Source organism: Brachyistius frenatus, unplaced genomic scaffold, assembly GCF_029030835.1.
Source record: "Brachyistius frenatus isolate BFR_SWC_R1_liver_20210118 unplaced genomic scaffold, ASM2903083v1 Contig_163, whole genome shotgun sequence".
Taxonomy (NCBI): domain Eukaryota; kingdom Metazoa; phylum Chordata; class Actinopteri; family Embiotocidae; genus Brachyistius; species Brachyistius frenatus.
This window is the reverse complement of record NW_027210762.1, coordinates 722,480-747,607: the sequence shown is the minus strand read 5'-3', so window position 1 is coordinate 747,607 and position 25,128 is coordinate 722,480. Positions and strand designations below refer to the sequence as shown.

Sequence of the window (25,128 nt, the reverse complement as noted above, 5' to 3'; positions counted from 1 at the left end):
CAAAGTCTCTTCGCAGGTTGTTCAGTTGATTTGATCGTCTTTTTTTTTTTAGGTTGTTTCAACTTTAAATTGACAAAGTGAGAAAAGAGTCAGGAACACATGAAGGGCGACGAGACACGAGCGGTATCCACGGAGAAGGAGGGACGGTGCTGCGAACTTCATTTTTTATATGGACTTTTGATTAATTCGATGTTTTCTTGTCAGCAGAAGCCCGTTTCGCCGTCGTCTTTTAACAGCAGTCAGCCAGCGAGGCAATTTTCTCTTGAAGTGGCACTAAGTGTCTTTTTTTTTTTCTTATCCGTTCTTGACGCCCGTGAAAGCGATGTCGCGTCTGTTTTCGGGATATTAATACTCATCGCCGGAAAATTAGGAAAGAGAGAAGGCGGATGTCACGGCTGAGAAAAATCTTCTTCTTTTTTTTTTAATTTACTTTATTTGTCTTTACTATAAAAAATAACTCATCGTTTCTGAAGACGTCTCTCCCCATTCGGCTGCTCGTATCCATGTCACACAGTTGTCTAATGACACTGTTACCGCACACTAACTACAACGGTATCACAGACAGACACCAGATTCTAATATATACAAATTGCAGCTTTGTTTTTTGTTTTTATTCTCGTTTTAGGACATCTCTGTTCATTTTCTTTACCAAATTTCGATGCCTTTTTTTTTTTTTTTTTTTTTTTTTTTCAGACCGATCGAATTGCTACCATTTCTATCTACTATCGAAAACATGATGTGTCATTTGGTATCTAATTTTAATACTTTGGTTATTCGACAAATTCAAGCCGATTATCCTCCACGCAAAGTGTTTATGGGACATTTATTAATTGTAGCCACAGAAAAACAACCAGTGTTACACTCTCCCCCTCTAAACTGCATGCAATGCTTGTGTAGTGTAATTTTCCTTTTCTCAAAATGGATTTATAGGAGTGGTTTTTAAAACGAGCCCACGATGAAGTCTTCAAACTGCCGTCGTCCACACAACAGTTCAAAAGGTGTTCAATTTGCAAAACAGCTTTTACAGTAGTTGCCACATTATAAACTCTCATTTTGTTTCCTTCTGTTGCTTCACTCTTTTTCAGAAAAATTGCATTTCAAATTAAGTAGTTTTGGACTTCCACCAGGTTCGATGGCTCCAAACAGCCACAAGATGTTTTCTTGAAGTGGCGACAGGTCATCAGTGACTTTTTTTTTTTTTTTTAAAGGTGACTGAACGTAACAAAGCAGACGCGACCGTCGGTTTTGTGGCTCAAAGGCAGCCGGGTCACCGCTGGTATTTTGGCTTTGTTCTTGGTTTGGCAGCTCCAAATTACTTCTGCTGATTGTGGCAGCTGCTGTCTGGTCACTATGGAAACAACATCCACACGAAATGAAGCAAAAGCAGCATAATTTGAATTGTTTTTTGAGTTTTTGTTTTGGAAAGAAAGAACAGTAAGACTATAGCCAAAAAAAAAAAAAAACTCACGAAAGAGGGTGTGTGGAGTTGTTCTGGCCCCAAACCAAAAACAACAACAACAACAACAACAACAACAACAACAAAGAATCCATCCGAGTCCATGCACCTGCGGGTAAAAATGGAAAAAAAACAAAAATCCAATCGAAAAATAGAAATCGCACCAAAATATATCCCAGACAGCATCATCAGGTGACGCCGTTAGTCCGTGTGAGTTAGCAGCTGACTCTGTGACCCACTTATTCTCTTCTTCTGGGCCCTGTTGTGTCTGTTCGATACAAAACACACACACACACACACACACACACACTCACACACATTTCTGGGGCAACATCTGGGTCCGGTCTGCATCTGACACCGGGGGGGAGTAAGGTTCAGTACATCCAGACATTTACCGCGAGAAGCCCCGTCCCCCCCGGTACATAAGGAGTGATGGTTTTATTGACGTTCCCTTTGTTTCATTTATCCAGTCCCTCCAATAGATGCAGGATCAAATTATAATTTCTGCAATTTTACCGCAAAAAAAAAAAAAATATCACGTAAATCGCTTCGCAAATTTTTTGAAAACCCGGCGCAAAATCGCAAATGTTTGACGGCAACAATCACAAAATAACTCACCGAACTCCTGCGGGGACTGAATATCCCGGAAAAAGAAGTGGAGACTCAAACTGTCAAGAGAAAAATCCAAAGAAAAAGACATCAAATTGGATAAAAAAAAAAAAAAAAAGTTTGATTCTTGATTTTATGTTTTTTAAACACAAAAGTGGCACTTTTAATAATCACACGTGTATTTCTGCCTCCTCCCCCCGCCCTCCCCTCCCCTCCACCTCCTCCAGAGTCAGGCCATGCGCATCGTCCGGACGGTCGGCCAGGCGTTCGAGGTGTGTCACAAACTGAGTCTGCAGCACACGCAGCAGAACGCCGACGGACAGGAGAACGGCAGCGACTGCTCCATTACAGGTACGCACAACAACAACAACAACAACAACAACAACAACAACAACACACAACCTGAAATCTGTCCTGCTCATCTGCAATCAGCCGACGCAGTGAAATGTGTTCACCGTCTGCTCACCTGTATGTAACAGCTTTGAGGAAATCAGAGCGTGAGACGGAGGAGAAGCAGAGCGTCGATCGGTCGTTTGTTCTGGCGTCTTCATCTAAAAGTTGTTCCCCTGTTTGTTTTTTTGAATGCAGACAAATTCCATCAATTATATAAAAGACAAACAGGGGATTGAAGATCACAGCCGTATGTACATGTTCACCGTAGGATGAGACGAGCAGAGCCGGGAACGTGTAGGCAGGTAGACGCGTGGGTTGATGGGATCTGACGGTTCAGGTGTTAAAGCGCCGGTCGGTATGGAGGAGGTTTTAGTTTTAGTTGTGGCTGTTAAAAAAAAAAATGTGAATATATAAAAAAAAAAAAAAAAAGAAACTGAGAGGAGACTTTTTGGGACAAGTTGAAAGTGACAAACAAAGGGTCATGTTACCGGGAGGAAAAGCCAAGCTGGAGCAGCTGCTGGGTAAAATCAATATTTTTTTGTAAGGCCCAAAATATCCTCAATATAAGTTTTTTTAAAGTTTGTTTTGAACAACGTTTTACTCTAAAATTCTTCTTCTTTTTTTTGCCGTTCCTTCATTATGCAACAAGAATCTCTCTAACATCATAACACCGTCTTTTTCCCCCCGACACTGCAACATGCTGCCGTGATTAATTACCGTTATGGTTTCCCGCTGAAGGGGAATTCAATGGGAGGCATCCTGTCTGGTGATCAACTAAAACTCAACTCAGGTTCATGTTGTTGTTGTTTTTTTAGCACATTCACACAGCGATGCATCGCAAAGGGTTTCGGAAAGATAAAATAATGAAGTTAAAAATACAATAAAAACAATAAACAAGTCAATAACACAATAGAGCCTCAATTAAAAGCTAAGCAGGACCACAGTGATGTTTTTGGTTCAATAAATATGTAATAAGTTTCCAATTTCACTGCACAATTATCTGCAATATACTTGAGACAGAAAACAACACGCAAAGTTTGTAAAGTTTTTTCGCAATGTCACTTCGGTCAAAGATCTAAAAGTACAAATTTAATCATCATCAATAAAAAAAATGTTGGGAGGAGTTTTGAAAATGATAGTCAACTTGTAATAGACTAGGAGGGTTTTGAGTTGAGGAGCAGCTAGTATGTAGTAAGTTTTCATCCCAGCGGCACTGAAAAACCTTTAAAACCAAAAAGCAGGAAGAAAATGCAGATTTTTAGGTCATGGGGGGGGGGGGGGGTTAGGGGGAATAAATCTAAAATCTCCCCAAAAAATGTTGGAAATTTAAAAAATACAGTCAAATCTGAAATCTCATCTCACACAAACACCTACAACACATCACACGTGTCCTCAAAGAGCCAACAAACAGATCTTGGACACACACACACACACACACACACACACACACACACACACACACACACACACACACACACACACACACACACACACACACACACAGGCGTGCTGCCTTCCCGCCTGCAATTGTGGGAGAGGGCAGCGCTGGACTGGATGTCACGGATGAGTCAACCCGAAGAAAAAGAAAGGCAGCGTGCAACAACACTGGTGGCCCGAGCCCACTTCTTCTTTTTATGTGCAGCAGCCCGGTGGGTCGGGGGGGGGGGGGGCACGTGGCTCCAGGTGGAGGTCAGGGATCTGTTATCTCCACCTCCTCCTCTTCCTTCTCCACCTCCTCCTCCATCACCTCCTCCTCCTCCACCTCCTCCTCCTCCACCTCATCCTCCTCCACCACCTCCTCCTCCAACCCATCCAGAGACCAGTTTGCATTTCACACGCCGATGAGCCCGGAGATCACCCACGCTACTGTCGCTGTACATCCACACATATCGGCAAAGTGTGTGTGTGTGTGTGTGTGTGTGGGGGGGGGGCACACATGCAAAAGAGAGAGAGGCCCCCCGCACACGCACACACACACACACACACACACACACACACACACACACACACACACACACACACACACACACACACACACTGTCACGGCGCGTTAAATAACACAAGAGCCCGTCACGCACAGCCAACGAGCTTATCTGGAGAACTAATTATCACGGCGGTGAAAAGGAGACGGGACGGAGAGAGAGGAGGAGAGAGAGGCAGATTAGAGCAATGGGAGGAAAAAAAAAACTTGGCTTTAGTCGAGGGGGAAGGGGGGCCGGGGGGGGGGGGGGGGTGAAATGAAGAAGTGGATTATCGGGGCTGGAGAAGTGGAGTTGAGCTGCAGGGAGTCCGACAGAAAGAGGACAAAGTTTTGTTCTCGGACGACGAACAATTGTACAAGAAGAGCTTCGACATGAAAAAGCAACAAATATAATCTTATTAACAAACAAACAACTTGGCGACGAGCTGGCTCTCCGTCGCTGCAACTGGAAGTAATAAAGGGGGAGGGGGGGGGAGGTCGAACGAACAAGAGACGACGCTGCACGGGACTCAGCTCAGTGAACTACAAGTGCACTGAATTCAGCCTACAGGAAGATATGATGAAACTTATTGCACATTTATATTCAGACATTAATATGCAGAACAGAATTTGTTTATCTGACGGAGCGAGCGAGACGCAGTCGGCTTGACTCGGCTTTTCTCTCTGCCGCCAAAAGGCAAAGATGATGGCACTCGTGTCCAATTTGGGTTTTCACTTGTTTACCCGCTTCAACTTTAAATCTTTTTGGTTCATTGGTCTATTATGGTGAAAAAAAAAAAAAAGTGCTTTTCAGCCGAAACGCAGCGCCCCCATTTTCTGCTCAACGGGTGTTAAATAGGTTAAGTAACAGCAGTCTCTTCAATAAGGAGAGTCATTAAATATTAATATTAAAGATCACCTTCAGGCATGTTTTAATATAAAGCACCTTACTTTTACTTACAATGTGTAGATGATATAATTGTTTTACAAAAACATTCAATTATCTGGAAAAAATCCTTAAAATGAATTTTTGTTTTCTCCCTCATTCAAAAACTATACAAATATATAAGTTTAACTGCAACATGTCAAACTTCACTGTAACATCCTTTTTTTTTTTTTTTTTAAGTGTTTTTTAAAAAGCTAAATTGGACTAAGCTAAAAAAAATGTGTGATGTCACAACTTTTGCTCAAAGGCCCCGCCCCTTAAAAAAAATAAATCAACGTTCCCAACTTCAGCAGGTGAATGTGAAAACAGCTTTCTATGAGCTCAAACAATCAACTGTAGGAACAAAACAAAACAAGAAAAACATTTTTTTTTGGAGTTTTTCTTTATTTATGTTTTGTACTCAGAATCGGGCGAAGCTCGTGATACGCAGCCAGCGACTCCAGGCGTTGTCGTCGGGGGGGAAAAAGGCAAATTGTTCCAGCGACTGTGACAAACAGTGTTAAGAGTTGAATCTCTCGCGGAGCCAAATCAAACACGCTCGAAATAGTAAAACATTCGAGAAAGATTTGGGAGTGCCGGAGGCAAAACAAAAAAACTGGATGTTAGATTTCATAATAAGTCCCCAATGTTTATTAAACCTCTTGTAGAAATTCAGAACGGCAACTCCATCAAATTTGACGCCGCAGAAATGAAGCGCAGCGAACGCCGCAGCCATTTTAGTCATCTTCTTTGAATGCGTTGCCCTTGACAACCTTAAAAAAAAATGGCCTCAGTGCTTTTTTTCCCTCCTCCTCCGGTGAAATGCAGCATAATTGTATTGATGATCTTCACGCACGATATCTGCTTCTTCGCAAACTCACACGTCTCTAGTTTTCTTTGCAATAATTTGGAATAAACTGTACGAACGTCAACCGAGAGCACGAAATAAGAAAAGTTGCATTGAATTATATCTTTTATTGTGTCTCCATGGTAATACAATAAAAAGACGTGTATTGTACCGTGACCTGTACCGGATGACGTTTCTCACCTGGTTTCCTGTGTGTCCGTCCCATGTGTGCGTGTCGTACATGTTCATGCCTACATGTGTGTGCGTGTCGTACATGTTCATGCCCACATGTGTGTGTGTGTGCGTGCAGGCGTGCGTGCTTATCCACCTGTGTGTGTGTGTACTTTCCTCGGCTCAGCTCGGGAGCTGACGGGCGCCGAGCAAACGGCGACCGTCGCCGAGGAGACCGACATCGACGCGGAGGAGTCCAACCAGCCGGCGTCGGAGGAGGAGGAGGAAGAGGAGCAGGAGGAGGAGGAGGAGCTAAACGTCAACAGAGGAGTGACCGATCTGGACGCCACGGCCAAGACTCCCGAACTCAACCACTCGGAAAACAAGGTACAACGAACCCTTTTTTGTAATTGATTTTATTTTATTTTAAAGTTTGATTTAAATACACAGAACGTGCCGGCGTTAAAGTCATCGAATGAAGCCGACGTCGAGTCCGCGGTGTTTGTTTTGCGTCTGCAGCAGCGCTGGCCGAGCGGCAGAGGAACCGTTGTTTGCCGGCGTTTTGCCGCACATGCAGGGGTGTGATTGTGTTTTTGATGGAGGGCGACGGCGTGACGAGCCGATGTTTATTACCTTACTCCTTTTGGCTCGGGACCCCGAGGGCGCTGCATCACGTTGGCAACAACGGCGTCCCGTAATGATTTTATTATGTCGTTATTGTTTTATTGCCTCCCGCGGCCGGGCTCTGCTGACGGAGGGGAGGTCGGCGACTGGACCAGGACAGAAGAGAAAGAGGCTCCATTTGTTGCTTTGTGACCCTATAAAAATCCTTTTAATTCCTATTGCCACATTAATGTGAGATATTTTGTATGTTTGTTTATTTTATTGCAGCATTTAACCTCCATTTACAAGCCGTGTGGAGAACGGTTACTTTTTTTTATCGGTTTAAGATGCAGATTTTGGTCTAAAATTCACTCCCTCCAGAACATTAATAAAGACGTACTAACGGACGAAGTTTATTCGACGGCAACCGAGGCGTGATTAACACTTACTTTGAATAATGTTTTGGTTAAATACCGATAAAGTCAACTGGAAGTTTAAAAAAAAGAAAAGTATTTAACGAAATACACAATCTTTTCTTCGCAAAGTCTTTTTGATAGCGTCGAGGTCACATTATTTTTTATAGAGCAATTACATTTCTTCCAAATACATTTGCCTCTAAATGTGATATATGAAAGTGTTTTGTAGGAAATGAGCTGATTCGTGGACGTCTCTGAGCTGACAGGGTTTCCAGACTGTCAGCGCAGCAGCAGCTGAAGCTGTGGGCTACAAGTGGGCGGAGCCAAACGAGCTCAGCTCATCACATGCACCAGAAGAAGTTTAGTTTTGAACATTTCTTTATGTTCTCTTTCACCTTGCCCTCCCCCCAAAAAAAGTGTTAAAAACCCCCCTTTTGCATGAGAAGCCCTGATGTGTAGTTAACTCTGGGTAATGAGGTACCCCCTCCGGCGCTCTCAGTTAACGGTAAATAATTAAACGGACAAGGCCGGAGTTTATCCTCCTCGTCGGGACCCAGATGAGAAGGTTTTGTCGAACGCGCTCCTCGAACTATGCCCCGCGAAGACTCCCCGGGACGAGACCTGTGGATCCGAAGTGTCCCGGAGTGAACAGAACCGGGCTGTTGGGCTGTTGAACGCTCCCATTAACGTCGGAGTTATGAGACTTTTCATTACGGCGCCTGATTGAAAGCAACGCGCCGTGAAATCACTGAAACAACCAGCTCGCAGCTCTGACCTCTATTCTCAGGTCGCCGGAGGAGGTGTGTGTGTGTGTGTGTGTGTGTGTGTGTGTGTGTGTGTGTGTGTGTGTGTGTGTGTGTGTGTGTGTGTGTGTGTGTGTGTGTGTGTGTGTGTGTGTGTGTGTGTGTGTGTGTGTGTGTGACAGTCTGTCTGCTTTAGTGTGTGCATGTACTGACTGTATCTATGCTTTTCTTCTTCTTTTTTTTTCCTCGACGCATTTCATCAATCTTACCCGCTTGACAGATTAAATGGGAATGCGCCGGGACAAGTGGAGGGGGGGGGGTAACGGTGAATAAGATGTGTGTGTGTGTGTGTGTGTGTGTGTGTGTGTGTGTGTGTGTGTGTGTGTGTGTGTGTGTGTGTGTGTGTGTGTGTGTGTGTGTGTGTGTGTGTGTGTGTGTGTGTGTGTGTGTGTGTGTGTCTCCTGAGCCTTTATGTTAGTACCCATGTGCATGCATTTTAGTTTTACCACACAACTGAGTGTGTGTATATAAATATACGACCTCCCCCCCTCCCCCCCCTCTCCGAGCAGCAGGATTTGATGCACTACAGGGTTTCTCTGGAAGCTCATGAAAGGGAAAGTGGCCCGTGAATGTTAAAGTTCATTCTCCTCCTGTCAGCTCCCGTTAGACTGACAAATCCCTCAGCGTGCTGCGTTCAAGCGATCCCAGAGGACTCGGAGAGCACGCATCAATCCTTCCTTGGGCTTCGTGTGTGTGTGTGTGTGTGTGTGTGTGTGTGTGTGTCTCCTGAGCCTTTATGTTAGTACCCATGTGCATGCATTTTAGTTTTACCACACAACTGAGTGTGTGTATATAAATATACGACCTCCCCCCCTCCCCCCCCTCTCCGAGCAGCAGGATTTGATGCACTACAGGGTTTCTCTGGAAGCTCATGAAAGGGAAAGTGGCCCGTGAATGTTAAAGTTCATTCTCCTCCTGTCAGCTCCCGTTAGACTGACAAATCCCTCAGCGTGCTGCGTTCAAGCGATCCCAGAGGACTCGGAGAGCACGCATCAATCCTTCCTTGGGCTTCGTGTGTGTGTGTGTGTGTGTGTGTGTGTGTGTGTGTGTGTGTGTGTGTGTGTGTGTGTGTGTGTGTGTGTGTGTGTGTGTGTGTGTGTGTGTGTGTGTGTGTGTGTGTGTGTGTGTGTGTGTGGAGTTGAGTCAGAACGTTTAGTTTAAAACGACAACAACAAAAAAAAGAGTATTACTGCGAGGCAAATTGGAACAACAGGCAGAAGTCACAGTTTAGAGATAAGTGCGTTTTACACGTTTAAAGAGGCCGCGCTTGTTTTGTTTGTCGCTGTGTGTTTTTGGCTCGTCGAATGTTTCGGTGAAAGGTTTTAAGCGCTGCCGCAGAAACGAACAACAAAAGAACCGATCCGACGGAGCGTGACTCCCCAAAAAAATATCAAATCAGAAAACACCTTTTCTGACAACGAGTTTTTCTTTTTTCAAGCTCCCGTTCAGACTTAAGAGATAAAAGCAACAGTTTTTTTTTTTTTTTTTTTTTTTACGTCTAAGTGTGTGTGTGTGTGTGTGCGTGCGTGTGCGCGCGCTGTCAAGTGATACTGTACAACAAACGCTTTGATAAGGGTTTTTTCTTTTGCCTCCGGCCGGCTCTCAGATGCTGTCAGGCAGGTGTAAGCACTCTGATCTATGAGTGTAGCGCTACGGGCGGCCAGCTCTCCACCAGCAGCACACTCTTTTTCTTTTTTTCTTCTCACAATCACCTTCATTAATATGCCTCAATTGTTTCAGACCTTCAGCGGCCCCTGACATCACCGGGTTAGCCGTCGGTCAGACTCTCTTGTTTGATCTGACTCTTTTCGTTCTCGTGGGAAAGTCACAGAGTTCAGTTAAAGGTATGAAGTTCACACTCTTAGCCGAAGTCAGTCTTTTGGAGAATATGTTTACATCCGGTGTAAATTCATATCTGGAAATCTATGAAACGTCAGTTACTGGTCAAGGGGAGCTCTAATTTATTTTTTATTCTATTCATGTCACGATGATGGTTTGTTAAATTCTCACTAAAGTTGACATGCCGCTGCGATCACTGGACGTTTCAATCGATTTGTGCTTGTACATTTTTTTTTTTTTGGTCAGTCAGCTCGTTTCACAAATCGTGAATTGTTTCCATTTAATTGGGATTCATATTCGACCACCCGCCATCATTTCCTCCAAAAAACTGTCGGGATGATCTCGGTTTTTAACACCAAAGTAGGAACATCTGCTGCCGAGCGTCGAAGCCGAGTCGTCGCTTTCATTCAGCGAGAGTGTAAACACCACGAAAGCTGTTTTCACACGTCTGATTACTCACCTTCTGTAGCCTCGGGACGAGGGTGTGATGACATGACGACTTGTGTGGGAAGGAGGGACGAAAAGTTGAAATGTAATCTGGATTTTCTATGTAAAGTTTCAGAACTGTAGGAAAATGTATTAAATCATTCGCCTCCAGAAAACATCTTGATATTTCAAGAGAACATTTTTGAGAGCCAAAGCATGTAATACACCCTTAATGAGAAAGCAAAGGTCAGCAATTTTTTTTTTTTTAACTAACATAAGTAACATACATGCATAAGGTAACCTATTTATCTTACGTAACGTTATTTACGCGTGAAGTCGTGTTGACTTTTAAGTCGTAAAAATGACGTTGCTAGGCAATTTGCAATGTGGACGGCGTCTAGAAGCCGCATAAGCTAACAACTTGGCAAGCCAACGGGGCGTAATGCAATTCAATATTTTCCTCAGACGTAGGCTATTTGTTATCTACGTTATAAAGACATATTCTACGTGACTAAAATTATAATATATTAGCTCAACATCCATAAATGACCTTCTGACATTTCTGTACACGTCAGCAAACACCTTGAACTTCCGACAACGTAAATAACCACAAGAGGGCGCCGTTCATATGGACTCTTCTCGCGTGCGCGGTAAATACGACCCCGTTTGAACGCATCATGAGATCGTTTACCTAAAAGCTAACTAAAGAGCGACCGAGTCACATTTAAGTGAAACCACGTTATGTCTCGGTGGTCGGCGGTCCAGAGTCTCCCTCGATTCTCCGTCCTTTAAACTCACCACCTCCCAAAAACACACTCGGGCCTTTTCTCCGTCTGTTTCCTCTGCAGCCTTACGGGACTGAGACTTATCTTTTCAATACTCCAAACACACACACACACACACACACACACACACACACACACACACACACACACACACACACACACACACACACACACACACACACACACACACACACAAGCAGGCGCTGAAAATGCATCCCCTCGACTTTCCAACTGACGGCACACTCAATGGGGTTTTGTGAAGCCGTCTCTTGACCCATTTATATTGGAGGCACCAACTCCTGAGGTTGTTTCCCTTGATAGCCTTGCAGTTTAATGATTTGATTTCTCAGCAAAAGTGTGTGTGTGTGTGTGTGTGTGTGTGTGTGTGTGTGTGTGTGTGTGTGTGTGTGTGTGTGTGTGTGTGTGTGTGTGTGTGTGTGTGTGTGTGTGTGTGTGTGTGTGTGTGTGTGTGTGTGTGTGTGTGTGTCCAAACTTGTAAAGTTATGATAGCATTTAAGTCTGCTAACCACCAAGGACTGACAAGGCCAGTAGCCTTTTTTTTTTCTATTTTTTTTTTGGGGGGGATGCCGGGGGGTTGGGGAGGGATTCCTAGTTGTGACGTACTGTATTTTAATCCTCGTTATTAATGCTTCCACACACCGTTATAATCTTTTAATGTTGTGGTATGTTGACCCCGGTTTCTTCCCATGTAGGAGTTGCTCACGGGAATGTTCTCCTGCGATCGCTTCACTTTTCTCTCCGTTAGCCTTCATTTTTGCGCTGACATTCAATAATCGTTTTCCCAAAACTGAACCACATATTGACTGCGAGTACGTTTCCGCAGCCCAACAAATACGCTGGACTATTAACCTTCATCGCCTTAAAGCTTTACACCCCCACCCCCACCCCCCGGACATTTCAGTTACAGATCCACACTTAAATCTGTGGGTGGAAATGTGAACTCTCGGGATGGGAGGAAATCTTGGCATGTCTATAAGCTATAAAAAAAAAAAATACCAGGATGAATGTAGGACTGTAGGACTACTCCACCAATCCCAATCTCATTTTCTTTCACGAGGAGTCCAGCTTGGTCCATCCAGGTCCGAATAGTCGCCTTACCCAAATCATGTTTTAAGTAAGGGCCCGGAGCCACTCGGTTTTAATTCTGTGCAGCACTTCGGTCAACTCTCATCATCTTCAAATGTCTCCTATAATTAAAACTCATTTAACTTGACTTTTAAACCTCTGTAGTAAATTGCATCCACTTTGCTTTCCTGGTCTGAGTCAGTAACTGATTAAACAGCTCGACTCAAAACCAACAAAGCTTTGATTCCTGCCGCTTTAAGTAGAGGGACATGAAAATGATACCTGCCGCAATGAGACGGCATTATTAGAATAATGAGGGAAACCATTAGGAAACAAGAAATGTTGTTTAATTTAGCTTTGACAACGGCGGCCGGGTTGAAACAGCATCAAAGGCAGCTCAGATAAATATTGAGAACACCAAGGGCACAGAAGTCCTCAAATACTTCACACAGGTGCAGATATTCACTAACAAGCTCTGAGTCGAGCTTCCAGACTTAAAACAAAAGAACATCTGATGTTGAAATTGAAAGCGGTCAATGGAAATGGGAAAGGAAATGAAAAGCTGTTCCCTGAAAGGAAACAAAACTACATTGTGTCCTTTTTTATAGGTGGCGGCAGATTGTTGGTCAGCTTTGTCCGGTGGGTCGGAAATGCGGCCAGAAAACGTGTCCAAAGACAAAGAGGCGCTTTCTTTTGATGTGAATGGTTTTCTTTCGTTTGCTGAAATGTACCGCTTTTCAAATTATTGCGTACAGTTCGTTTTTTCCCAGATGAAAGAGACAGGAAAAGAACTTTGATCCCGTGTGGGCTATATAATCATCGCTGAAACCCAAAGTGGGCTCTAATTATATCGTGGTTGTAATTGAACAGGTGAAGGACGGTGTTCTCCTGGCGCTCTCTTTCTCCTCTGTGTCATCGTCTGTGTTTGTAGATCTCGCTCTAAACGCGGGTAAACAAAAAGCACGTGTCAGCTTTTTTTTTGGTTACTCAGACCTGAAACATTTATTTATTGATGTCCATTATTAAAGGGAAGCTCAATGATTCCAGTCTGTTGTGTACCCCCCCCCGCCCCCCAAATAACTGGATAAGCACCACGAAAGACACGTATTTCCACTACTTACGCAATAACCCGACGGCTGAGGTATCAATAACAGAATTGTCAAAGTACCAGGATGCTTTTTTTTTTTTTTTTTTTATTTTTTTTTTCTGTTAAAATCTGTTAAAAATCAGTTATTCATGTATCCTGCATATACAAAAGTCCCAAAGCTAAAAACCTCTGGACAAAATAAATAAAAAGTGGTTATTGGTGATAACTGGAGTTCTATGAGTACGTTCATATTTCTTTCAGTTCGTATTTTGTTTCTTTCCCGAGATGACGCGACTCAAACCTGATGAATTAAATCTGTAACAACAGATTTGTGGCCTAAAAAGGCAACGTGTTATGACTACATTATCATTATGCGAGCTACTATCACCGAGTCAAACATAGGAGAGGAGTATTTTGTTTCCTGATTTATTCATGGAACAGGAAATCACTTGACGTGTAATGATCCAATCTGTCGGCGGTGAAGGAAGCCAGAACCAGCTAACCTCTCGGTGTTTTGTAACCTGTTACGAAACACAGCTGTAGGATAGAAGAAGTAAAGACTTCCTTCATCCCTCGTCATCTATCTTTATCTTCCTTTCTGTGTCACTTTTCCACTTTAAACCCTCTTTTTCTACCTCGTTTTTTTTTGTTTTTTTCTCTCTCCCCTGTCTTTCAATGAGGATAACTAGAGGCTGAAAAAGATGAAGGAAGACTGCTGCTGCCTGCTAACAACTTGTATTAGCATGTGTGTGTGAGCATTAGACGGTAATAGCAGAGTTTCCCCCTGGCGGACGACTCCAACAGCTATCGTGAGGAATTTCGCTGGTAGGCTGTTTCTCTGCGAGCTTTTTTATTTTTTATTTTTAAAACTCCCCTGCCGAGTTTGAATATTCACCGCGCCCGTCTTGTGTAATTGACTTTTACTCCGGCAAACAAGTTGGATTGTTGTGTCTCATTTTGTACAGTAAACATAGTTACCGAGGGACCTGAAAACTGTTTGAACATGCCGGCTCCTGCTGAAACAAACTGAGGAAGACTGAAAAGTTAGTTAACTCATTTCAGAAGACGACAAAAAAAAAAAAAACGGTGGATTTTAAATGGATGGATTTTTAACTTTCGTATTTCTCGTCCCAATTTAACATCCTTTACGACAGTTTTTCATGGGCTGCAACCCTTCCTAGCTCGGTCACTCTTTTTATTTTTTTCTCAGTTGCACTCCGGGCGTCATGCAGTTTCTGAAAATAATTTGGCATCCAATCTTCATAGCTGTTTGGTCCCACTTATGCTGTGGCATTTTTTTTTCACTTATAGAAAGTGGCTCAAAGGGATGCTATAATTACAGGTCAAAATGAAGTGACATATTTCAGGGAAGAAAAAAAAAATCTGTTTGGCCCAGAAGGAGAACATATCTTACTGTTTCTTTGCTTGCTTTTATATATATATATATATATATATATATATATATATATATATATATATATATATATATATTGGTAGCTTATTTAAAGTGTTTTTAAAAGACAATTTTTGTGACAAACAAGAGCAAAACTTCCTCAAAGGGAACTCAAAGCAATGAACTCTCGAAATCCTTTTTGTCACTTCGGTTAAATTTGACCTTCTTTGTACAATTGTAAATTGCTGCCCCCCCCCCCCCCCCCCCCCCCCCCCCCCCCCCCCCCCCCCCCCCCCCCCCCCCCCCCCCCCCCCCCCCCCCCCCCCCCCCCCCCCCCCCCCCACATTCCTGATGTGTTCAACAAGTCGAATGAATAAAGTGAAGACCTTCGCTCTGGCTGATTGTTTTTGAGGCAGCTAGCGTCCGAGACTCTCTCTGTTGTGCACGAAACAGGTGGGGGATTTTTTATATTTTTTTTCTACACCGTGAATTCGTCCCACAGGGTCAGACTGTCAACACCGAGTTCTACTGGGACTTTCTGGGGGGGAAACTTTCATCCCAAACGACCTGAAAGGGGAAAGCTCGTCTGCTCGCGCCACGTTAAAAAACATTGGAGTTCCTTGCCTGGAGCAACGCAATCTGCGCTTGTCGTGTCCACCATCAGTTCTTCTCTTCTATCTCTATGCTGTCCTTTTCTCTCTCTGCTCTCCGCCCACCTCTGAGCCTGGTTCTGTCGGAGGTTTCTTCCTGTTAAGAGGGAGTTTTTCCTTCCCTCTGTTGGAGGTTTTTTCCCTCCTAGGTTATGTGGGAATTGTTGAAGTGTTGGGTTAAGTGCCATGAAATAACCTGTGTTGTGATTTGCCGCTATATAAATAAAATTGAATTGAATCGTCTCCGGCCGCGCCAGACAAGATTTATTAAGAGCTTTAGGACATAACTGGAGCTCAAAGAGGATAAAGCTGCCAGTGGGCTTTTTCAGATCCACTTGTCGGATGGTTGAATAGCTTCAGTCCTTTTTCTCCAACTCTGCGGATGTTGACGGGTGATTTTTTTTTTTCTTACCACAGCGTATTGCAATAAAGTGCTTCAAGGTTAAACTGTGACTCTTTGTTGTACGTGATGGGAGAAAAAAGATAGCAAGGGTCATTTTTTTTTTCTTTTTCTTTCGGGGGTGAATGTGTTGAAAACGACTGCACACGAGGATGAGATTTCTCTCCCAGCTGCGTTATGTCTTTTTCCTGCTGCTGACAGGCTGTTTATGTCTTTCTCTTCCTCTGTAATCGGGAAGAGTTTCAAACAAACCAGACAAACACGTCATCGTCGTTCCTCCCGTTCACTCATGCAGGTTTCTCTGTTCGCTCGAGTAACACTTTCAAAGCGACCGGTTTCACGACCTCGACTTGGCGGCGGGTTTGTTCGGATGTCAACTTATTGTCAAAAATAAGAAAAACTAAAAAAAAATGTGAAGGATGTTTCTGTTCTTGAAGAAGCGCTTAAGCAGAAATCCTGTTTTAATGTGAACCTGGATGTTTCTGACAAGGCGTGCACACACACAGACACACACACACACACACACACACACACACACACACACACACACACACACACACACACACACACACACACACACACACACACACACACAGAGACTCAAGAGACTTCTGCTTTGCTATTCATTCCATGATGGCACCCAGCAGCCTGTCAGCTTGGATAATTTCCTCTCATTAACCTAAAAGATCTGTCTCAGACAGGCCATCAGTCATATATTCCTCTCATGCCGAGTGCGTCTGGTGTGTGTGTGTGTGTGTGTGTGTGTGTGTGTGTGTGTGTGTGTGTGTGTGTGTGTGTGTGTGTGTGTGTGTGTGTGTGTGTGTGTGTGTGTGTGTGTGTGTGTGTGTGTGTGTGTGACATCATTGTCTGTGTCGGTGCTTAAGGAGTTATGTTGTTAGTCACTTTGAAGAACCAGCTGTCGAACTGTTCGCGATTTTGTGTGTCGTTTGGATTCAGTCAGCGACGTGCGATATACTTAAAAAATACTTTAAAAAATATATTTTAGTACGTACTGCAGGTACCTTTAACAAGTATGTACTGGTGCATGCAGAATGCGTACAACTGGGACACACTACTGTGTGCACCTTGAACTTTGAGCCTCTTGGCCGTTAGCAGTTAAAGGAAAAAGGATGCGATTTGGAAGGAGTTCGCTTCTTCCAGAAAAAGATTTAGTACATCACAATACTTAGTATGTTAAACGTAGGGTGCCAAAAGTACCAGGATGTTCTCCTACATCCGGGTCGCATCTTGCAATCTTTTTCTGGCATCCTGAACAGTATGTTGAATATTGAGCTCCGATAGTAAAGTGAAATTCAAGGAAATCAGGGCACGTTTCTTTTATTTTCGACAATTTATCCTGGTAAACAGATTCAGCTTAAAAAAACAAAAAAACATTCCTTCCATCGTTGACACCCACATTCAGTTTTACACACACAGCGTTCAGTATTGAAGCCAGAAAAGTTCTTTATCTTTCCAAGACACGTGTCCAGATGTGAGACTCGAAAGGACTTGGATCTCTTTCACCTGTGGGACTCCACATGACTCCTCCACTCTGTGTCAGTGGTTTGATGGATGGCTTCAGGGCATCACATGTATTGGAGGTCTCTCGTGCACCTTTCACCGGTCCTTTCGGCTCCGAGGAGGCAATTAGGCGGAGAAAATGTGGCCTGTGCGTGTGTGTGTGTGTGTGTGTGTGTGTGTGTGTGTGTGTGTGTGTGTGTGTGTGTGTGTGTGTGTGTGTGTGTGTGTGTGTGTGTGTGTGTGTGTGTGTTCCCGCTATATTCCTGTAAAGTTTGACTGTCCATTTTTAGACCAGCACGGCGTTTTAAATATAATATTTATATATATTATTATTCTTTTCGTAATTTCGCCAGATCGGACGTAATCATTTCCCCCTCGAATACTAACGATGCCGATGGAATCTTCAAAAAACGAACTGTTTTTGACTGGTTGACTGACGGGAGGAGGCACAATGTGTGACTGGTTACTAAAGCATTGAAACGATTAGCATGCTTCATGGTGGCGGATGAAGGGAGAACCGAATCCCAGAGCTCATTATTGCCAGAGTTGAGTGTTTCTGTGCCGCTGATCTGCATTCTCGGGCTGCGCCACTCACTCCACACTGGTACGACTAATCAGCAGCTCTGCATTTCAAATTCAGATTCTTGTTTTAATGATGACTTGTTCTCTAAGGCATTTTATCAATGCTATCGCTTGTCCTGATTATATTTATTTATTCATTAGTAATTTCAGTTTTTTTCTGAGTATTTGCAAACTCACAAGCCCGCCGTAGAAGTTTTCTTTTTACTATTTAATCAAAAGAAAAGTTTTTGAATGATCACAAAATATACGTGTTATTTTGTTTTGGATGTTATTAAGACCATCTGATTGGAAACACAACAATACTACGCCCCGTCCACCGATAGCCGTGACCTGACTGCACCACAGGCCTGTCAATCAAACAGACACGGCGCCCAAAAACACGTCATATTTTCGAATTAATTAGCGATTGTTTTCAGATGGACCTCCAGAAAACTAATAAGAAGGAGCGACTTTAGCTTGCAAAGATGAAATAACTCGTGTAGAAATGTTATTGACTTAGAATTTCATGAGAGAAGTTGAATGGGAGTCTATGGAGGCTTTGTGGAGCCGACCTCTAGTGGCCGTCGGTGGCATTGCAGCTTAAGGCACACCCTCATTTTTCAGACCCGGGAGCTCCGTCCGCTATTAAACACAGTCTATGTTGTCCTGACCCTCATCTCTTCTCTTTTCTCCCCGCTTTCCAGCCTTCAGAGGAGGCCTCTCTGATGCTGGCCAGCCCCAGGATGCTGCTCCCGGCGTCGGGCACGCTGCCGCCCGGCGCCCCCTTGTCTGTCCACCACCAGATCCAGCTGCTCCAGCAGCAGCTCCAGCAGCAACAGCAGCAGACGCAAGTGGCCGTGGCGCAGGTGCGTTCGCCAAAACACACACTTCCAGCCAAACAGATTAGAAAAAGGCCGACGATCTGGGAATTAATTGGAACGCCTTGTTGTCTTTGAGTGTTAGAAACCCCCAAAAAAATGATTTCATGCTTGCATTTTATTTGCTGATTGACGGCCACGTCGCGGTCCAATCGGAGTAATCCGTTCATCTGAACCGGTACTACCTTCTGCAGATGTAAAGCCCTCATCGTGAAGTATTTCTGCCCTCGTTTGACTGACTCGCGTGAGCGGTTGTGGGTGAATGATATCTGCGATGAAATGTGTTTATGTTCATGAGCGTTTCAGTTTCCTGGACTGTAAACTGTAAATCTTCCCGCGTCGGAGCATAAAGCACACGTGCCGCTGTTAAATTACATCTCAGCCCAGTTCGGTGCGTGCGCACGGACGTGATGATCATTACCATAATGAGTGGCACTTAAACCTTTAAGAGCGTACAGTACGTTGCGTTGCCTTGGGAACTGTTCTTCATCTCTGCAATTACCCTGTTTAATTTGAAGTCAATAGAACAATGACGGCGGCTTCGTGCTCATCGGCTCGGTCGCGAATGGCCTCGTTTCTTTGGCACCTTTTTAACTTCACCGTAGTTTAATTTCATTTTAAATTGACAGATTTGAAACAGAGACGGTGAACCGTAAACGTAACGGTCTTCCTCCCTCCTCCCCCCTCCTCCCCTTGAGCATAAATATTACAGCCGTAGATCGTAAGACGTTTGACAGAGAAAATAATGAATGACTGACACCTTTAGTTGGACCCAGACATATCCTGTTAATGCCACACAAACCTGCTGCACTGCTAGCTGTGAGAAATCCTTGTGGATTAGTGTACTCTTATTGTGAAGGTTCCAGAATATAAAATAAGACCAGCAGAGTCTTGAAGCGTCACCAAAAAATACGTACACCGTTTACACTTTCAAAATATAGAAATACAAAATAAAAGATGGGCGAGTGAATTTTGAATATACGCCGAAGTGTTGAATCCAAATCAATATAACGGTGTACTTTCACAGAGTTTATGTTAAAGTAAACAAAAGTACTTTTTATTTAGAGAAAATGTGACACACAGTTTTCGAAAAAAAAACTATTTTAAAAAAACCCAAAACAACAACACAGGCAGCTCGAGCTCGTTTCATTTCTTCTGTGAAATAATTAGCCGACTCTGAACACACTTGCAAAAAAAAGGAAGAGTTGGAAGTACTCAAAGTGAAGGAGATCAAAAAGTACCAGGAGCATCACAACACACACACACACACACACACACACACACACACACACACACACACACTCACTTTACCTCGGGACCTAAAAGTGTCCCGGACCGTTAAATACTGACACCGTGTTCCTGATTAAACCGTCTGTTCGCTCTGAACTCAGCCGTCCCCGTCGTCTCCGTCGGAAACCGCCGCTGCCGAACGCAACCGACGGGTCACACGTTCAGACTTTTCGAGCGTGGCCGCACATAAACGCCGTTAATTATACGGCGGTGAAGCCCGAGGTCGCCGCCCGCCGGTGTTCATTTCATTTAATGATTCAGAACCGCTCCGGCGCATGAAAGGGAAGTATTCTCACCTAATGCTTCAAACGACGTGGTCTCGTCTGACCTCGGCTCCTTCACCATTTAGCAAAGGTTTCCCCGCTGATCGTAAGTTGTCTGATTTGCTGGAACAGTTCGCCTCCACACAAGAATCTGAATTAGTTTCCACCGACTCTCCAGTTTCTGTTTTCTTTTTTTCCTTCGGGGTGTCTGGTCGTCTGATGTTTTGTCGACCATCTTCAATTATTATCCGAATGATTAATCGCTCAGTAGACAGAAAAGTAATGTAATATTTAACCATGTGAGTCTCTGGTGCTCAACCTGAGGCTGTGGACTCTACAGGGTGAATGGGGGAAGGGGGGGGTACAAGACGAAGATGAGGTGTCCGCGGCGTAATTCATGCGAGTTGAAGGCCGAAAATAAAACAATAGATCTTTTTCATGTGAGATCCTGGAAAGATTTACGTCTTCAGGCCTCCGACGACGGGATGAAACAATCTGAGGGAGTTTTTCACACGCTGCGTGACACGCTGCCTGCGCTGGTGTGTGTGTGTGTGTGTGTGTGTGTGTGTGTGTGTGTGTGTGTGTGTGTGTGTGTGTGTGTGTGTGTGTGTGTGTGTGTGTGTGTGTGTGTGTGTGTGTGTGTGTGTGTGTGTGCGCACACGCAGAGTTTCCCATCGATAACGGGCATCTGTAAAGGAATGTTTGAGGTCAAACAAGTAAAGAAAAACACTGCTTACCCTCGTTCAAGGCACAAAACATCCATTTGCTAGACACACACAGACTCACACACACACACACACACACACACACACACACACACACACACACACACACACACACACACAGAAAGACAGCGTATCACAAAAAAAACCTGCCTTTCACCTGTTAAATAGACTTTTTTTTCCACACTTTAAAATGAATAATTTAGATATTTAATTAAACCCCTACATTGGGTTTCTGCTGGGATTATAAGCATACGTTTATAAATGCAGATTTGCCCGACACCGTCTCCAAAAAAGCTAAAAAAAAATAAATACATTTTATATTAGTATTTTTTGAAGATGTCACGTGACCCAAAAATGAACTTCGGTTTGCTTCATTGTTCAGGCTGCAGTTCCCTAAATATTACCGGTCCAAGGTTTTTTGGAGAGACTCAGAAAACACACACACACACACACACACACACACACACACACACACACACACACACACACACACACACACACACACACACACACACACACACACACACACACACACACACACACACACACACACACACACACACACGAGCTACTTCATCGGTGCGCCGAAGGTAATCTCGTGGGGATCGACCAGATTTAATGATGGAGAGTTTATTAACAGAGGGAATCATCTGTGCTGTTTGCGGCCGTGACAAAACCAAAATGAAGAAATATCTGTGGTCCATCTCGCTTTTCTTCTTCCTCACTCCGCCAGAACAAAACTGTTCCTGACAGGTGAGAGTAAACCTGCCCGAGGCTACTTCTAACCAGCGTTAATGAGGGAGGAGAGCTAACTCCAGCGCTGAAGGTCAGACGGTTCAAAAAACACAAAAAAAGAGTCGTTCTGCTCAGACAACGCAATGAAGGAAGAGAAGGATTACACACACATTAGGTGTGTAATGTCTGAAAATGTGTGTAAATGTCTTTATTTGTGTGTATTTCATGTTCCAAAGCTTGTTTACTGCCTCGAAACTAAACGTCTTCCCGCTGCGTCTTAAACCGGAGCGTGAAATCTTTTTTTTCTTTCTTTTTTTTCTCATTTCTGGATTTGCACAAAAAGGATTTGTTGAAAACATTTCACCGGATGATAAAGCAAAACCTACCAAGTTGTGTTTGCGGCAGATGTTGCTGTTGGTATCTGAAACAGCAGCTTCCCCCCGCCGGTTTTTACAAAAGCTGTCAGACTCGACACGTAAACGTTGTCAAAACAACAGAACTGTGATAAACATTAAAGACAATAACAAATTTTTAAAAAACATAAAACTGAAGGAATATGAATTTTGCTGTCCTAAATACATAAAAACAAACCAAAAACAACGCCAAGGACTTCAATTGTCAGCTGTTTTTTAGAAGTTACTGACACATTGTTTTTGAAAAGAAAAACACCTTTTTTTTTTCCCCCCAGTGATATCTACACGATGGTTTTACGTCCGCCTGTTTTTTTTTCCAGATGTTTGTCCACGAGGACGTGTTCTTTTGTTTTGTGTCTCGGGTGAGTCGACCTCGTTAAATTCGCTGCATCAGTCAGAAAGTGATTCACGGCTTCAGTGAACGAGGCTCCGCTTCATATCTCTTCTTTTACATCACATTTCATTTTTCTGACTCTTTTATCCAAAGCGACTTACAATAAGTGCATTTCAACCATGAAGGTACAAAACCAGAACAGCAACAATCAAGAAAGTACGATTTTCTTCAAGATAGCCGAACTTCAAAGTGCTATCAGTAAGTGCCACTTTAAGCGCTATTATTCAAGGTGAAGTCTGAAGAGGTGTGTTTTTAGTTTGCGGCGGAAGATGTTCAGAGTTTCTTCTGTCCTGACGTCGTCGGGGAGCTCGTCCCAGCATTTAGGAGCTTTAGGACAGCAAACAGTCGTGATTTTGTAGAGTGTTCAGCTCAGTGAGGAGCGACAAGCCGATTCTTAAATCTATTTTTCTGTCCAGATGGGCGACGAATTAAAGAGGGGAAAAAAATGAAGAGTAGGTGTATTAGGAAGGTGTCGGTCCATTTTATTTTTTGTAGTCTGCGCTCAAATTGCATTTCCTTGTCTGCTGCGAGAAATCTGACGACATGACAGAAAAAATCAGCAGATTCATCCGTGATAAAAAAAAAAAAAAAAAACAAAAATCAAATAATCGCAGCTGTAATTTCCCTTTCCATTTGTCACCTGTCCGCACTTTACAAATCTCAGCTTCGCGATGTCAACAGCTGCGTATGCAAAGCGATGTATGAAAGCAACCAGGTCGGAGTTTCCCGGTCCTGCTTGTGATGGAAACAAATTACCATAAGAGATGAAGCCGGGGGATTTTGTTTTGTCGCCCAACCGGGGAACCGGTAAAATATCCTCGTCGTTGAACCCTGCCGCGGAGCCTGAGCAGAGGTCGCCGTAAATGGAGGTAAATTAGCGACCGGGCCAACGCTAATCACAGCTCGCCGAGAGATGAGTGGAAGTGGAGATGTTTAATGAAGTCTCCAAATTGAGGGAGCACATCGGTTATCCTGTCTCCAAATGAAAACCTCGCTCTGCAGCTGCTGCTCCGTCTCCGCTTCATGGAATTTGACCTCTTCGTCTTTTGCAGCTCGGTTACTGATCTTCCCCTCAGTCCTTTCTTACTTATGCAAAGTATGAGGGGGGGATTTGAAACGTCTTTCTTTCCCTTCCTGCCATCTTCCTTTCATCCGTCTTTCATTTTTTTTTTTTTTTTTGCTTCCTTCTCTCCCTCCATCATTCCTCAATGTGTCAATCTGTCCTTCATGAAATCCTTTTTTTTTTTTTTTTCCATCTTCCTTCTTTGCTCTGACACACTTCCGTCCTTCCATTCGGTCTCAGTACGTTTCGTACATCCCGTTATCGCTCGCTCCCTTTTCTCCCACGCCGTTGCGCCGCTCTTTTTCCGGTTTCCTCTCTCTCACCTCATCGAGCGCTCTCTCAGCCATTTTACACACATTACAAGTAGAAGTGCATTTCTTACCGTTTCCTTATTTCGCCGCAAACAGCAAAAAGATCATTTTCCTCGTTCTGTCTTTTTTTTTTAAATTTTTTTTTTTTTTAATTCTTTTCTTCCCCTCCAAAAAAAAAAAATTAGATAAAAAAAAAAAAAAAAAAAAAAAAAAAATAGCAAAAGAGCCACTGTTGGAGGCTTTTCAAACACTTCCACTTCAAAGGGGACCCGGCGTGGGCAGGCAATGCAATGACGATAATCCCGTGTGAAGAGTACATCCTCGTGCAACCAATCCCGTGGAGTCACAGTGCACAACCAACAGGCCTAATCCCTTTACGCCGCCAAATGGGGGAGTCGCCGTTTCTCGATCATGTCTGAAATGGAATCATTTAAACAGCTTTTATCTTCCAGTTTCCGCCACGTCTATATATATTTCTTGTTGTTTTTACAAGATTAGGAGGAAATCCACGAGGTCCTGGTTCTTCTCATGTTCTGGTTTTTGTTTCGGCTCTTCGGTTTGGCACAGCGCTTCCCGGTCCTACCGCAGCAGATCGTTGGTGCGGCAGATTTCTGTTGGAGTTTCTACATGCGACTCTTAACTCTTCTTCAGAAAAGGCCTGTCGGTTTTTTCACCACACTTTCCAACCAACGCTTCCTTCTTTTTTCTCTACGTTGTGTAGAGCTGGCTATTGGTAAAAACAAATTGGGACCAATTGGCACCAATAACTTGACTTCTTTACTGCTTCCTTAATGGTAGTTTTTTCCAATACCAATCTTATCAAATCCGTTTTAAGAAAGAGAAAATGGTATGCCTCACACGCAAGCAATCACTGGACGCTACAATTTACCGATGTTCCCTAAACGCCTCATATGCTATCGGTAGACACGAGATAGCCTGAAACACCCTCGTGAGCCAGGACTCAAAAATGAGTTGGAAATGAGACGTAATGATAGATTGACTTAAAACAGTGAAATTGTTGTAGAGTATAGTAAGTGCTGTGGCTCATTGACTCGAGTACTGAGATGTACTTCACATTAAACTGAGAAAAAAATGACCAGTTATGAAAACGTGACAATGTGGAAT

The 25,128-nt window shown here is 43.6% G+C and overlaps 1 protein-coding gene across 2 annotated transcripts in view; it reads left to right on the top strand.

Annotated features, from left to right (window-relative positions):
• The window catches only part of nos1apa (nitric oxide synthase 1 (neuronal) adaptor protein a), a 119,957-nt gene that overhangs the window by 83,467 nt on the left and 11,362 nt on the right, over positions 1-25,128 (top strand). For both annotated transcript variants that reach the window (XR_011311739.1, XM_069716822.1), the window contains exons 6-8: positions 2,293-2,416; positions 6,501-6,748; positions 18,636-18,797. Coding sequence is in view for 1 of the 2 variants with exons in the window: in XM_069716822.1 (XP_069572923.1) it covers positions 2,293-2,416; positions 6,501-6,748; positions 18,636-18,797 (534 nt within the window). In the remaining variant the exon portion in view is untranslated. The remainder of the gene's footprint in view (positions 1-2,292; positions 2,417-6,500; positions 6,749-18,635; positions 18,798-25,128) is intronic.